The sequence below is a fragment of the Platalea leucorodia genome (genome assembly GCF_965183815.1).
Source record: "Platalea leucorodia genome assembly, chromosome: 3".
In the NCBI taxonomy this organism is placed as follows: Eukaryota; Metazoa; Chordata; class Aves; order Pelecaniformes; family Threskiornithidae; genus Platalea; species Platalea leucorodia.
In genome coordinates, this window is record NC_138825.1 from 43736037 (window position 1) to 43753172 (window position 17136).

Genomic DNA, 17136 nt, shown 5'->3' on the forward strand with positions numbered 1-17136 from the left:
CTGAAAAGTGATCCTTCAAATAAAAATAGTTCTTCAGTGCAATGGGGCTATTAGAGCTAGTCAAGTGAAAAACAGCTAAAATAAAAATAATTTTTAAATGCTTAGAAATTCTAGTTCCAAAATATGAATTTGGGATCACACTTTTGGATTGCATTTTGACACCCAGAGGTGTTAGAGGTTGCCTTTCATTTTTTAAAGAATTATTGAGGTTTCACAGTGGGAAGCAAAGTGGTTTCACAGCATAGAGCAAAGAAAGACTGGAAGCAGTAAAAAGAAAACTCCTTAAATCACATTCACATTCCATATACTTGATTTGTGCTCTGTAATTCTTTGCCAGCAGCTGAGACACCTGAGCAATAAGGATCAGGCTTTACCTACAACTCTCCTTCATCAGCTGGATGACATTCAAAGAATTTTATATTTTACAGGTCCCCAAAATTCACCCACCCTGCATTACCCACCTTGACTGTATTACTAGTCAAGACTGGACATGAGTACACTGAAATAGCAATAATAAAAATTAGACTACTCAAAGCAACATGGTGATTGCATTAGATACAATAACAATAGTTCCAATCTTATTTTCAGACAGCTAATTGAGAAAAATTTAGTGGATTTCATGCAGAGCAATCTCCGGAATCAAACATATCATACACAGACCTGCAGTTATGAAGATTTTTAATTTTGAAAGCAGTATATCTCTAAAGACAGAGACTGAAACCATATTTGGTCTTTTCTTCAGGGTTTCAGAATTGGAAAGAAGGCAATTTGTTATGGCAAATAATGATAATAATGCCTTTCCCTTCTAGTCAGAGAATAAATGTAGTTCAAAAAACCAACGTGAGTAAGTAGCATAAAAAGTCATAGCGGAAAAACAAAAGCTATGAGGTGGGAGAAGAGGACATCTCAAAAGCCAGAAATCTAAGCTTTCATGCTGTGTGCCAACCAGTGAAACAGGAAAATGTGTTTCAATATTTATTGACCTGCAGAGACACTTAAGGTAGAGATGAAAATCAACCACTTAATGCAGCAGTATGATGACCATTTGCCTCAACTACAAATGCAGATGGTGTCTTTTTAGCATACAAAAAGTATTATCCATTAAAAGAGGAAAAGAAAAACATCAAGGATCACATAAAAGCTTAATAAAGAAATTACAGTTGTAAGGACAAATGAGCAGCCATACTGGGTCATAGCAAAGGTTCATTTAATTTAGTACTATCTTGCACTTTGACCTATAGTTTTTGCCTCAGGAAGAGTGTAAAAATGAGGGAAGTGCATCTCAGATATACTCCTCCCAGCTCCAGCAATTTATGGCATTTGGCCTTCCTAAACCAGAAGCAGCATTTTGCCAACAAAGGTGGCATCTTTATTTCTTACATTCCTAACAGAGATTTTCTGCAAGATATTCCTTCAAAAGATGCTTAAGTTCCTGCCAAAACACTACCACCAGAGCGTGTATGAAAAGTAGGCGTTGTCTATAGCCACAACATGCAGTAGCCGTAGTCCAAAATACTGCATGCTTTTCAAATGACCCAGTTGACAGACTAGTAACGCAGACAGTGTCATCTAGCTGCTTCTGGCCATGTGTTCATAAGCTTGTCTTTGACAGTCACAAGCAGCTTCTGATACAGGTTACTGCTGTAATTGTCTGGCTGACATGGAAATGGTGCAAATGCTGATCCTATGATCCAGTGTCAGACCAGCAAATCAGGCTCTGGCCTGTAACTTCCTGAAGTCACACATCACCTAATGCACAATTTCTAGCAGAACAGTGTTTAATAGAATATTCTGAACTAGCAGAATAGTGTTTCTTTACACGGTCCCTCAACCTGCTTAAGCAAACTTGCTATGACTTTGTTCCAATTTATACCACTCAATGGATAAAAAAAGTTGGGAGCTAGAAGAAAAAACAATGTTCAGTTTTTCTTACTTTCAAACAGTAATACCCTATGATGCAGAAGAATGAGATGACTGTGTGTAGGATGGCCAAAATCCGCAGCGTGGGCTCCATGTAGCCACTGCTTTCTTCCAGGACGTAATGCACTGCAATGACCCTCTGGTTGTCGCTTTCCAGGCTGTTCAACTTGGTACTTTCACCAGCAGATACCGCAGGAACTTCCTTTTCTTCTGTCACAGCAGAGGTGGAGACCTGTTTAAACCACTTAATCTTAGTATTGCAGCTGTATTCCTTTGACAGGAGTTTTACACTACTTCAAGCTAAGTAGTATAACTGAAAACAATGATACCAAGTATACCAAGGACAATATAATTGTGAGGAAAGAATTTTTTGCATAAAAATGTCCACAGAGAATACCTCACAGAGATCCTTTTGTCTTGTTACACCAATCTGTGATAGTGTGCAGGTTTGTTTTTTTTTTTTTTTTTCACTCTGTCCACAGCAGCAAATTTGGCCCATGCTGAATTTTATCACCTTAAATTCAAGAAAGGGCATAGCCCCCTCGGAAGAAACCCAGTCAACTCCTGACATTCCCACATGTAGTCTTTATCAGGAGGGCTGATCAGAAACTGATTCAAGTCTGAAGACTCTATATTGTATTAATGATACCCAAAGTCTTGACAAAGATCAGAGATATTCTAGGCAGCTTAAGATGATGTGACTTCTTGCTGTACACACTCTCTCAGGGGAGCATAATGGCATGCGAAAACATCTCAGCTGACATGTATTAATTTAAGTTGCCAGTGAAGGCTGGGCTTGGCTAGGTCACTGTACTGTGAAATGGAGCATCTGAGGCACGGGTACGCCTTTCAGTCTGCCGCTTCTGTCGCAGCACAGAACTTTGTAAATAGCTATTTGTGTACTGGAAGTCTATTATTACTTCACACAAACACTTCAGCTCTCACTGTGTTAGATTCCTGAAGTGGCAATATGAAGCAGGTGTTTAATCTGTTAGGCTAGGCAGTTTTACCATAGTTTACTGTCTACAAAACCTGAACGTTCTTCAGTATACCACTGGAAAAGTAATATTTTGACAAGTTTACCTTATAGAAAAGCAGGATGAAGTTGATGGCAAAAGCAACAAACAACGCCAACATTCTCATGTTGTAAAAGTTTCGTGCAAAATAATTCTGAAAACAGAAACAGAATATAAATACACTTTGCCTAATAATGATACCACAATCATTATCAGGTTGTTGCATAGGTTTTTTTTGCTTGTTTCCCCTATGGAGCTTTTTAATACAATTATAAATAGAAAAAAAATAAGGAAAAAAACCAAACATTTTGAGTGATGTATTGTACAAATTCTCTCCTACTGCATATGTGCAATAATGGATAAAGGACCTTTTGTTTCACTCCATGTAGAAAGGGATGAAGGATTTCTAATTGCCTCTTACACCTTTTTCATTATCCTCTCAATACACTTAGAGACAACACAGAGACATCACAATGCAATAGTAAGGTAATAGTAATACAGAAATCTCTGTCTTCCCTGTACCTCAATATTCTTGCATATGGCAAATTGTTACTTTTACCAAGGAACAAAAATGTCTGCATATAACTATATTTTAATTTTTTTTCTATTCCAAAATCAACTGCATTTTTACCAGATCAGCAAGAAGTTCATCTGTGACCTAAGTACCATGAGTAGAAAGCTTCTCTCGCATTATGATACTATCAAAAGGATTGCAGAAAGGTACCTTTTCCCTTCCTGACAATTCACAAACCTTTCTAGCACACATTTTGAATGCTTTAACTCTCACATGGGAATTCCTCCATTTTTCAGCACTAACCATAGATGACTATTAGTGAATTATTAAATGAGACTATTAGAAAAATTAAATTAAATTCACGTGACTGCTACATGATTAGCCTAAAAAATGAATCTGAGTTCAAAACCAAAACTTAAACACCTAATTCCTTATTAAGATTGTGACTGCAGTTTTGTAGTTTTGCTATGTTACTCATGTTTGAAGTAGGCTGTCCCTATACAATTGGATGTACTAGATATATAGCAAAAGTGTATTTTTGCTTTGCATTTCACACTAGCCTCACAGAATATGTGTCGAATCTCCTAACTAATAAAAGCGTGGATATTAAATAGTTCTACAGCAAACTCAGGGATATCATATTTTATTGAGACACTCCCAGATACAGTTATACTATTTGAATTAGTCTTATTTTCCACAAGTTTTGAGAAGTTTCTCAAATAATAGCTTTCTAATTCACAAAAAAAAATCTGTAACATCTTTTCTTATGAGTTTTAGGCTAAGGATTGTGTAAATTCTTTTTATAGGAGAGCTTGTCATTTCCCAAAGTTGTCTCTCAGGGAAAGACAAATCCTACAAGACTCGCAAGCTGCTGTGAAAATTCAGGACATTTTATTCACATTAAAATGCATGGCTGTTTTCCAGTGATGGACAGGCATCTATGAAGGTCTGGGTTTTGGACAATAGTTGTCTTCCTAAGAATTAATATCTTATCTACTAAATTATTTGTGTGTTTCTTTTCTCTAACATTCAAATTAAATCTTTGCCTTTATGTCCTTTTTAGACGATGGTGAATGCAAAAATGAGGTTCATCAGATGCAAATTTGTCTTTACATTGGTAGAATAATATGGTGGTACACATCCCTGCCAACAGCTAAACATGTAGTCTAAAGAACAGCTTACAAGAAGCTTCTGTTGGTATGCAATGATTTTCTTCCAGAAAGCTGATTCCTGAACTTCTGGTTCCCCATATCTGTGAGTATGAAGTTGTCTTAATTTCTGTTTCCCTTTGTCTTCCTTGGCTTTCTCTTCTTTTTCTCCATCTTCTCCTCTTAGGACACAAATGAAGTCAAAATAGTATGTCAAGTTAATAAAATTGCTAAACAAAAAATTAAAACCACATCCTGAAAGAGGCCATTGAGTCTTTTCATGAGGCTCAAGTAGTCATGACTCATGCAGTTCACACACATGAATAACAAGGAGACATATCCCTCTTCAGCCCAAAGCACTGGTGAGGGTGACAGTCTGGTTAAGTCTACAGATAATTAAACTTACTGGTTTGGCACCTTGAAGTGAGGATGCTAACTGGTAGAGTGAGCTAATCAAGAATCTGACCTTATTACCTGAGGGTCTGCTTCATAATTGTGCAGCTAACACTTGCGCTGACAAACGCCTGTAAGCTGACATCAGTATGTCTGTATGAGTGCCTATATGTCTAAGTGCTCCCCTCCAACTTCATGCACTTGAACTATCTGGTTCCCACAAAGGTTGCAGAAAACTTTGGTCCTTCTTGCATCTACAAGCTAAACCTCAAGTTTTAAATTCTGCATTTCTGCCCACCTGAGTACCCACTCCAGGAGGAGACAGGAATAAGAAAGCTCGACAGCATTTGATGTGTGATTATCGCCACGCTGCCTGATTACAGAGTCATGGTTAGCGGGCCTTCTCCAAACACATGATCTAAGGAACTCTGAATTATCTTAGAAGTTAATTTGACCTGACAGCATGATAGATGAAAGGATCACAGAAGTCCATGTGAAGCCAAACCAGAGTGAGAGGCAATTTATAAGTTACATTATTAATTTCTCTGTACCTATCTACAAACAGAATAACTAATGTCCTAAGCTGCTTCTCTTACTAGAATACACTCAACAAACTTTCACTTGAAAGTTCACTTGAAAGCTTGTCTTATGTTAGGAGTGGCTTCAGGACAGCTGATAGTGCCAGGCACTGCACTCCTCACATAGGTATCACTCCTTATATACACTTATATCACTCCTTACATACAGGTATCGCTGCAACTCACACAGTCAAGTGGAGCAATCAACAGTGAAGTGACCTTCAAAAGTCAGCAAGACTCTCCTTCACAAAGTCATACTGAGTTAGAAATTTGCTGTACTGATTAGGAAGAAGAGTTTTTGTTATGGGCAAGTGTTTGTCATCCCAGGAGAGCAAAAAGGATACAGCTTGAGACTAAGGGACCCACTTAGAATTTTGACAGTGACGTATCACCTACAGAAACTCTGCATATATCAGAATTGTAAATGTATCAGGAACCATAAAACACAGGGATGGAGTGCCATACTTTTTACTGGTTAAAACCAAGCACTATTTTTTGCTTTCCACTATTTTTATTCTGAGCTGATCTCATCAACATTAGATTTTAACACATCCTAAAAAGATTAAAGTTCTCATTTATCAAATGTTAACACTTGTTCTTTATAAAGATGTGAGAGTACTCTGTAGTTCATGAAAATTACATTGGAATATTAAGGTTTTGCAAAATCCAAATAACTCAAAACAGGTCATAGCAAATGGGAGGGGCAAGACAGATTCAGTCTGTACCACTGGTGGATAACAAGTCTCTCAAACTCAGGTGCTCTTACAATTTTTCCAAGAGATTCTCTTATAGCTTTCAGACTTGCCAAGAAAAACTTAACCAATCAAACACATTTTAAAAGAAACTAAATCGACATTACAAAGAATGCTGCTGGAAGAGGGATATATATAAAATCTCTGAGTGATGCTATTTACATGGCATTTCCTTGCAAATGTGGAGGATGGTTAAAAAAAATCCTAACTGTGGAATGTGAACGGACACAAAATTTAAGGCAAATAAGTACAAACTAAGCTGTTTTTTCAGTGAAACAAACCACGTTTCATAGGATCAGAGGTTAAATTAATACATACTCTGCTTTTTCAGGTTCAGATTTTGTTTCCTCCTTCTCTTCCTTTTCATCTTCTTTCACCTGCTCCTACAGAAAGTCAGATTAAAAAAAGTGTCTAACCACTATTATACAGTACAGAGTTAGTTAAAGGGATACACAGAGTGCAGAATGTTAGGCTTTTTTTTTTTAAAAAAAACAAAACAAAAAAACCCAATTGAAACACTGAGAGCTGATCCTTCAATTAATAAGCAAATCAAACCACCATGTACTTAGAGAGGGCTGTGGGAATTCAAGTTTATGATGTCAGAGAGGGTAAACACCAGTAATTGTATGTGATTCCTTAAAAATACATGTCACAAAACTGAGACAAACATAGATTCAAGTTTTGTTTCAAGACTATACTTAACATATGAAAGAGAGAAACACACAGCAGAAATAAAAGATAGTTACCTGGATTTTTTCCTGCACCTCAGGCATTGGAGCTAAGGAGGGGGTGCTCAGTAAATCACTCAAACCAGCATTTGGATTGTGAGGGATCAATTTATACTGTCCACCTTCTCGTTTCAAATCCAAACCAAATATATCTGAGAGTAGATCACTCTCATCTGATAAAGTTCTCAGATCTGTCAAGTCTTCTGTAGGCAATGCAGCTTCTGTTGGCTTCCTCTCACCCTCTTCTCCTTCCCCACGCACCTCATCCTGAGTGGGATCTGGCATATTAGCTAACAGTTCAGCCACTTTGATTTTCTTTGCTCCTTCTACGAGGCTTCCCCCAAGCAGCAAACTGCATATGATGCGAAAGAAGCCCCGAACGACACTACAGGCAAAATGTAGTAAGCCCATCAAAATGCTCCAATAGGAATAAAATAAAGCCATGACCATGTCCTTCATGGTCATTTTCTTCACTTTTTTCATCTGTTTCTTTAGGCTCTTCATGCTGAGCATTTTCATAAGAGTCATTAAATTATACTTGAGAGCTACTAATGCTGACTTCATGGTCACGAGAGAGAAGAAACCCATTCTAGGATCCTGTTCCTCAGGCTTATCTTTCTCATTCTCCTCTTTATTTGCTGACCTTTCATTCAGATCTGACTCAGAGATCTGGGCAGCCAGTTGCATTTCAAAGATGGTATCCTCACAGAAATTAACAAAAAGCTCCATCTTTTCTTTCTCCCCGCCTTCATTTACAACATCAAATATAAATTGTCTCTTTGACTCTTTTACCTGAGGTTTCTCCCACTGAGTCCGACTTGACTCACTTATTTCAAAATAAACTCGTTCAATGCGCTTCGCACTGCCCATGATTTCTATGCGTCCGAGGAAAGGTTGAAAGTAATTCAGCACACTCTCTGACAGTTCAAGAAAAGTTTGCAAGCGGGTATCATGGGGCATGTGTTCTGACAGGTTGGTCAGGAGAACAGCGACATTGAAACCAATGTCTTTGGCAGGTTCATGGAATCGTTTCACAAACTCCTCATAGTCCAGAGTCTCATTCTCATCTGTTTCAGCACATGATAGCAGAAACTCAGTTTCAGACTGGGTGTAATGCTTATGGCTTTCCATTGCCTTGTGAAAATCCCTCTTTGAAATTATCCCTTTACCATCAGGGTCATATTCTTTGAATGCATCAGAGGAAGTCAAATCCTTCAATTTCAAGAACATATCAAAAAACTTCAGAATCATCTCCACATTGTTGGACGATTCCACAAGCATATCGACCATCTGCTTGCCAATAGTTCCATTCACAACATTACCTAGATGCAATGACATGAAGTTAGAGATACCGATGGCAGCAAATGTTTTGACAAAGAAAAGTGTATAATAATGACTAGTGAAACAGTACAAATGATAAACTATTGGCTAACACACTGATGTGGGAGAGAGAGCTGTAAAATCAGAAATCTTTTGCTAATAACACTACCCTAAAACTTGAAAAAAACATAAGTGACTAAATACTTGCCATTAAAGAAAGGAAGAACTAACAAGCCCTACAGAGAGACGTCTGTTACATTTAATATAGTACTAAACATGAGGCAGCGTACTATGAATTTTACTATAGCGCATCATAGATAGAACTAGTGTCACATTAGTTAGGATGAGTTGCTCAGTAGGTTCCTCTTGAAGCACAGCCTACTATACTAAGAATTTACTTTGCTTCTCAGTGACCTTCTATAAGCAAAGCAGTAGCAATGCATGCTACGCTGCAATCTATGCTGCATTTACTTCCCTCCCAGTTCTCTCAAGAAAATAACTGTGATAGGATACATGTAGGAAGCAAAAAGGAAAAACAGATCTTTGGATCATCTACGTGTATGTCTGGTTAGTCTACTATCGGAAGCACTAATACAATACCATAAAGGAGCTAAAGAAATAGTAGCATTTCTTGACAACGATCACATTCTCTGGGGAATCATAATTTCAGGTACTAGCTATAAAGGACCTTGAACCTAGTCACTAGATGAATCAAAGCCTGTTCTTTATGCCTAAGATCACTACCAAAATAAATGCAATATAGTAAAGGTGTTAATAAAATGACTGATAAATGGTTCAGTTCCTAGAACTCAGGATTCTAATTTCAATACCAAAAAAAAGTTTTCACCTAAGTCAAAAGAGAAGCCAAGCTCATGGAAACAAAGTAAAACTTCTGCCAGAGCTGGATTTTATACAATTCTGACATTCAGAATTAATATAAACTATATCAACTACACTATATAAATCTCACATTCACTGTAAGACTTAATAAGTCTTCTCACAATTGAGACAAGAAAATTAAAAACCCAAAGTAAAATGGAGCATTATTTCTCACATGAAGAAAATCACAAAGGTAAAACTTTGTTAGAACAACTGTGAAAGAGGATTTCAAACTAAATTTTGACTACCTTCCAGCATAGACAGCAACATGACAACCATATCCTTCTGAAGATCCATTAATTCCTTCAGTAATTCAATTTGACTGGAATCCTAAATAATGAACACAATGCATATAATAAGATATCTATTAACTTCTTTGACATTTATATATGTGCATGCATAGTTCACCCTGTAAAAACAAGACTTCAAAATTAAGAAGCTAGTAGTGTCAAAGCTGGTAATACAGTGAAAATACATTTAATTGCTTGACTCCTTACAGTACATTTGCAGGATCAAATATTTACCTGATCATCTGTTTAGAAGACAGTAATTTAATAAAGACAAAGTGAAAACTGAAGGTGAGGAAAAAACTTAAAGCAATAACTGGGTATGTCAAGCTCATAGATGATGCCTTTGTAATGTTTCATGTCAGCTAAAATATTGTCACTGTTGGTGTAATCAAGTCTACAGCTATGAAGACTTGTAAAAACAACCATGGCAGCAGCACATAGAGCTCAAAGTGTAACATGATTCAAAGTGTAACATGATTCAAAGTGAGTGATTCCATTATAGGCCACTGAAATTTTTTTTGGGAGAAAGAAAAGTAGAAATAAAATTTCAAAATATTTATTAATAAAGTTCCATTAGTATGTCCTTAAATAGACATGATATTGATTCTTTTAGCCATCTTTTATCTCGCTCATCTTATCAAGTTTACTATTTCACTTGCCAATGATTTAAACCTGGAGTCTATCTGGATAGATTTATTCAACCACTTAATTTCTTCCTCAGAGATACATTGTTGCATCATGCCGTTGATAAGGCATACTTGAGCACTGCTGGACTTCAGTGATGAGTACAACAAACTCAAGATACTTTATGGCAATTTGGATCTTGGATTGAAATCAGTACAAGTTGAAAATAATGAAGATTTCTAATTGATCTGTCTTGTAAGTTTTCATTATAAATCTTCTTACTTCAAAAGTTGCTTACAACCTGGATGATCTTTGTCATTTAGATTGAAAATTTTACTTTCATTTTCTGCCTTACCAAGATTTCTTAAGAAGTATTACCAATATCACCTTGTTGCTTCCTAGTACAAGACTAGAGAAGGAAAATGAAAAAAAAAAAAAAAAAAAGAACAACCCAAAAATGAAACACCAAACAAAACAGTGATTTAGTTTTGTTCCTATTTAAATCTGGTTTCAAATATTCTCCAAAAGTGCTCTGGGAACTCCCGATTTAAAACAAAAACCAAATACTTAGCCTAGGCAGGCGCCTGTTACAGACAAAAGCCATATGGCAACTCGTTATAAATCCATTTAGCCACACTCTATACCTTTGAAAACTGGTATTTCAATAGAATCTGAAAAGCTTATTAACATATTCTTGCAATAAATATAAATGAACAAAAGAGCCCATCTCTATTCTGGTGTTTCCCAAGGCTCTGCTGGCCCCCTAAAGGAGGTCCCAAAAGCCAAGAGCTTGAGCTCCACACAAGAGAAAGACACCATCACTATCATACATTTGGAGTAGACTGTGTTTCTGTCATCCCACAGAACAGCATGAGTAATTCCACACACTACAATGGATCTGGTTGTGCAAAGCTTCTTGGCTCTCTCTAAACTGGCAGGATGAGTATCATTATTTTCTAGATGCAGTAATTAAAAGGTGCTAGGAAGCCACTCTGGGCAAAGCTGAGACTATAAACTTGTCATTACTGTAAAAACAAATCTTACCAATAGCCACATTATATTTCTCAATCAGCACATAGCTACCATGTGTCTGACTTACTGCCAGTAACTACTTAGATACCGCTTTCCACGTTGCTTTAGTGGTACAGGAAGAAAGCACAATAGCCACCAGAGTGGCCTACCCAAACATTGACTATTTTTTCAATTCTTAAAATAACAAAGATGTTCCAAAACCAGGACAGTACCTACAGGCACTTATAAATACACTTCAGTAGAAATTCAATGCATCGCTCTTGAAAACCAGGTTTCACTGTGATGCCATTTCCTGGAAGACTACATCTATTTAGCCATAAAGAATGAGAAGCATACCTGTAGCACAGTCTACAAATCTAAGCAATCAGCCTACTTTCAGCCACAAAATCCCAAGGGCGGACGAGGAAAATCATTTGAGGAAGACTACTTTAATTTATGTGAAGAATACTTACTTGGATACATTTGGAGCCAAATAATAAAATCTAAAAACCTCAGAGCCTTCAGAGCTGTATTCCTTAACAACAACTAAAACCTTTACGAGTTTATGACACTTTTCTCTGAGAATGTCAAATTATGTAAAAAATTTAGAATCACTAAATTCAATTAAGATGTGTAATTCTTTTAAAAAGGTCAGAAGTTGAAAAATGCACTGCTTAAGGGTAGGATTCTTCTCACCTAATTTTAACCCCCTATAGAGCTGCCTATGCCAGTCCCCTGCACTATTTCTATAGTTTATGAAATGAGTACTCACATCCAAAAGCAATTCACCCGTTCTAAGGTCTGATTACTCTCTTTCTGTACTAAGAGTAGAAAAGGCTTAGATGCAGACACGTTTTGAACGAGGGTTCAATAATGATGAACTAGGGTTCAATGCAGGACGCATCAATGAAGATGGGTCCTGCATAAAAGGCTTGTGCAAAATTGCAGAAAACACTGTGACAGAACTTTGGTATGAAAGACAGGAACTGGCTAGATCTTTCTGAATATTGGTGATACACTTCATCTGTGGCTTGATCTAATCAGCTTTGTGCCTGTGGCCAGTAATCCAATTACAGGCCTGCTATTCACACCCACTACAATATTGTAATTTACTCCCTCAACATTATTGTGTTCTATCACCTGTTTCTTATTTTTCCTCATATTTCCCCTATTAATTGTTGTTATTAATGACTCGAACATATTAACAAGTCTGTTTATCTTTTACAAAAAAGTTAGTAACTTAAAAAAGTGAAACAAAAAGATACCTGAGACAGCTTCATCTGCATGTGGGCAAACACGTGAAGAAAACCAACTACAGCATCCCATAGCCTGCTGTGTGCCAGACTTTGCTGATTCCCAGTACATGGGCCCTATTGTTCAGGCAACAACAACAACAAAAAAAGGCAAAGCAGAGTTTATTTGCAAGAAACTCAACAAAAACAGAAAGGAAGATATACAGGCAGTGCATAACTCAGGGCTGTCCTTTAGAAACTGCTATGAAAAATTAAACATATATAGAATTAGCTATTTAATAACACCACTGACTGTAAGCAATGCCTATTCTTAATAACCATTCTGCCTGTTTTAGCCAAGTCCCAATTTATTAATTCAGAACCACAAAAAAATATATCTGCTTGCAACTTTAAACTGCAAATGCTAAAGGGGTACAAATCTTCAAGCTGATTCTTCCCTATGCAGTTCTGTAAATCAGGAATAATTTTATAGAAGGTTAATGTGAAATTGGCATAAGGGATTAGAGAATCAGAATCCTGATTTCTTTTTTCCTCAGCATATTCTAGCTGTTGTAGAACACAGTGCTAAAGAATATTCTTCCAAAAATTCCAACTCCTGAAAAGCAGGAATACAAAAATCTTTTGAAGCCTCAAACGATAACAAATAAAATCTTTACCAGATAACAATGCTGTGATTTGCCAAACATGTATACACTAAATATATGCACACATACATATATAAGCTGCCTCTACTGACATTTCTTCAGTCTTATCACACTTCATCCTCATGAACTATAAAAATACTATTTTTGTAATAATGATTTTCATTTGAATTGAAACAATTGACACTTAACAGTCTAATGAGATTCTCTCTAACCTGCTTATTATATGCAGAAACAAACTGTAATATTGTTGACTGATTTACATGAGGAATTAATTCAAAACTCAATTCCACTGAATTCCTAACATATCATGGAAGAACTGCTATATTGTTATTTTGACAGAATTGATCCCAACCTCATTTATGGCGGAGTCCACCTCACGTACATCTCTACAATTCTGAAATGTAGTGTGTGACTTCAGTATTTCAAACACAGCACTGATGCCTTAAAAGCCTTATTCCTGACAGAAAATACAATCCAATGTTCTGTTGACTAAATAGAAACTATGTTTTGCATTGACCTTAGTTTCTCAATGTATTAAAAGTGAAGACTTTTTAAAGTGGATAACATTGCTGCCGTCTAGGCCAAATTAAAAAAAAACAAACCAAACCAAACAACTACCATCTTGCATACAACCAAAGGACGATTATTTACCAATAACTGTAAATTTGATTAAATTGCTAAGATTCCAAAAGAGTAGTGACAGCTATATATATATTTCAAAACTTTACTTCCTACTTAAATAAATGCACTGAAATAATGTTGAAGCATAAATGCGTCTAGATTATATTTCTATCTATGTTATATCTAGCTACTTTACGTCTTCATGCCAAAAGTATGATTAATTTTCTTTCAAATCCATAGAATTCCAATTAAACTAATTTACCTGTATATACTCCGTAAGAGTATTGAAAACTTGTTTTGCAACCTGGATGGCTTTGGAAAAATTTCGTTGTCCTTGCTCATCAATAACATCCTTTCCAGAATAATACCAATAGAAATCACTAATGGATTCCTAAAAAACAATTGTAAGAAGCACAAAGAGGTTATGTAATCAAGCTGCCTCCAAGCAGTTATTCATCAAGATAAGAAACATAACATTAGATAGCATTCTAGTTCTGAAAAGTATTTAGTTTATAAAGGTTTTAAATGACCCCCCCCAATGATTCTCAAGTATTACTTCAAGAACTGTAGTTTCATCTCAAGGGAATCAATAGGAAAATAAATAAACTGAAACACATAACTAAAACACCCACAGCAAAACACAAAATAAATAAAAAAAAAAAAACAAAAACAAAAAACCCACAAACATTTAGATCTGTTTGTATCTGCTTTTAGAAATAAAACCGCCTGCATTCTGAAAAGGAGTACTCAGTAGTACTACCATGCTGCATGCTGTTCATGAAACAATCTCTCTTTATACTGCGTGCTTGACACCTAGTCAATAGTGGGAGCAAATGTTGCTTTGTGTGCAACATTTGTCCTCTTTCGTCTTCCCCAAAGGCGACCTTATTGAAGTTTCAACGAAGTAAGCAATGGAATGAAAACCATTGTATTGTCCCTACAACTTCTACAGGATGCATAAGGATAAAAAGCAACATTGATAACAGCAGCAACTTAAAATCCACCAATTTTCAAAGCTTGGAATTCTCAGACCCAATAAATAAATGGCTAAAGGGAAAACTTAACTAGATAAATTAAAAAACACAACAAAATATATTATTATGCGCAGTGATTTTCAGAAAGATGAGAATAATAGGTAAAAATGATTAACATTTATCACAAAGTATATTTTCATGTCTTTTACATGCTCCAGTCTGGAAACAAATTAGATTTTTTTTCATTACTTTCTACTGGGTTGTGACAATGTAATGTTTTCATATTTAAAGATTAGGGAAATAATTCAAATTAGAGGGTCAAAGGGTTTTTAATCTAGCCGTCTGCTTTTGTTTTGTCTGTGGTTTTTTTTTGTCTCCTTAGAAAATGATGCGCTGTTCTCATGCTTCACTCCATGCCATCCCATGACTATCCATACAGCAGACCAGTGTTCCGACTAAATCAGAACACGGATGAAAAAGCAGCTGGTTGAACCTTAACTTGAACAATACAAAACACTTTTCAGTCACAGGGTAGTCTCAGTCAACAACTGGCTAATGGTATTCACTGATACACTTAGCATGTATCTACCTTCTGCCTGATCTCTTTTCTCACCTTTGACTCTCACAGTATAAATACCAACTCTTAAAGAACTGTAACCGGTAGAGAATTACAGCCTTTCTCATCAACATGGGCTACAGTGACCGGAATAAATGTCATGACAAATAAATCTGCTCCTCTCATAAAACTGAACATTTTGTGATAAGGATGAAGTTTGATTTTGCTGTAAACAGAACTTTTGTGGCAGCAAACCCTGTATTGCTGGAGGAAATTCCAGAGAAATTAAGAAATTTGGAGTCTCCACATACAAATTTCTGCCTTATGATCAAAATAAATGAAATAAATTTAAAAAAAAAGGAAAATATTGTATAGACGCAAGTCATTATTGTCATCTAATTAATCCGTATTTAAGTTAACCTACCTGAACTCTTAATAGGTAATCCACAGTGGAAATGATAATATTAACAGTTGTGTTGTTACCAGTCTGAGTTCTCAGGTAATTCTGAAAATCTAAAATTTCAAATAAAAGTTTAATTTAAATTTATTTAAGTGTTAAAGACTTACAAAACTACTCCTTCAAATTAATTCTGATTTAACATTATCTAGGAAAGTATAGCTTAAAGGAATGAATTTTTTTTTTAACTCTTTTTTTTTTGGCAACAAACCGGTTTAAGAGTTTCAGCATTTTACTGCAGAGATCACATACCAGTGAACTTCTGAAGCCAGAAGCTTGATTATCTGTTTCATCTGTAGAACTTTAACTTGGTTTTATTTTCATCTCATTTATGACTAATTTACATCTCTAGAACTCCATCAATATCAACATAATTACACCTAGTATATATTTTGTTAAGCAAAAGCAAAATTAAATCACATAATGATACAATTTCTGGTTGCAAAGTCATAAATACGTCCAATGGCTAAAAAAAAAAATAATTATCTTTTTTTTTCTTTTTCTGCCCAAATGATGACACAGAGAACACAGGGAAACGTACTTAATAATAAAAATCCATTTAATATCATGTATTTGTTTAATTTTTTTGTATTTTTAAAATAGATGCTACTTCTTCAAGAAAGGTATTGTGTACATTGTTGTAATTTCACATACAATTCTAACTGACATTAGTGCCAAATAGTGTACACCAGAAAGCATACAAATGCCAAAGAACAATAAATATACCTTCCTGTTATATTTTTCCTCTGAATCTCCACTGACTAGAAGTTATAAACCATGTACATTTTCCTATATAAATTTACCTTTCCTAGTAGGTCAAGATCAAAAACTCATCATTTTGAAAACCATTATCTTTTCTACGAAGTTAACGCTGATTAAAAAAATTGGCAATTTAATTCCACATAAATATTTTCCTTTCATGTACAGTCTAGCAGCTACTCCACCTTTCATAATATTTTATGAAGGCTGCCAAACCTTCAGCAATGAAGAGCTTTTATCTTTAGTTACCATCACCTTGGCTTAGCTGACTGGCAGCCTGCCCACAAACCTGAATTATGTCCTTCACAAAGCAACTGAAGGAAGCGGAAGAGGTCACAGGTGAACTCATCATCCTGCATCACCTTCTCCCCTGTAGAAAGGCCAGATGGGAGCAGATTATCACAGGCTGCCAAGTAAAACCCCACAGCCCCTGAAGAAAATCTCCATATTTAATTTTAAGAAAAAGAGAAGGGAAGAGAAAATTTATAACCACCAATCTATCTGAAGCACATATGATTTGTGCTTGGCAGATAGTTATTTGGTTAAAAAAAAAATTATGAAACTTAACTTTGGATTTATAAATATGGCAGCATGAGCTTGGCAACATTTTACAAATAATCCAGGATTTACATTCTTGTTTGACTTTGCTGGGCATGAATGCTGCATTACATACAAAGGTTAGGACTGGATTAATTTGGT

General features: G+C 35.8%; 1 protein-coding gene across 1 annotated transcript in view; it reads right to left on the reverse strand.

Annotated features, from left to right (window-relative positions):
* RYR2 (ryanodine receptor 2) overlaps nucleotides 1-17136 on the reverse strand; it is a gene marked incomplete at both ends in the record, with an annotated part of 441781 nt that overhangs the window by 23904 nt on the left and 400741 nt on the right. The window contains 10 exons of the mRNA XM_082305460.1: nucleotides 1934-2152; nucleotides 3004-3090; nucleotides 4633-4780; nucleotides 6640-6704; nucleotides 7068-8371; nucleotides 9497-9578; nucleotides 12439-12543; nucleotides 13954-14082; nucleotides 15646-15734; nucleotides 16727-16807. Coding sequence (XP_082161586.1) covers nucleotides 1934-2152; nucleotides 3004-3090; nucleotides 4633-4780; nucleotides 6640-6704; nucleotides 7068-8371; nucleotides 9497-9578; nucleotides 12439-12543; nucleotides 13954-14082; nucleotides 15646-15734; nucleotides 16727-16807 — 2309 coding nt within the window. The remainder of the gene's footprint in view (nucleotides 1-1933; nucleotides 2153-3003; nucleotides 3091-4632; nucleotides 4781-6639; nucleotides 6705-7067; nucleotides 8372-9496; nucleotides 9579-12438; nucleotides 12544-13953; nucleotides 14083-15645; nucleotides 15735-16726; nucleotides 16808-17136) is intronic.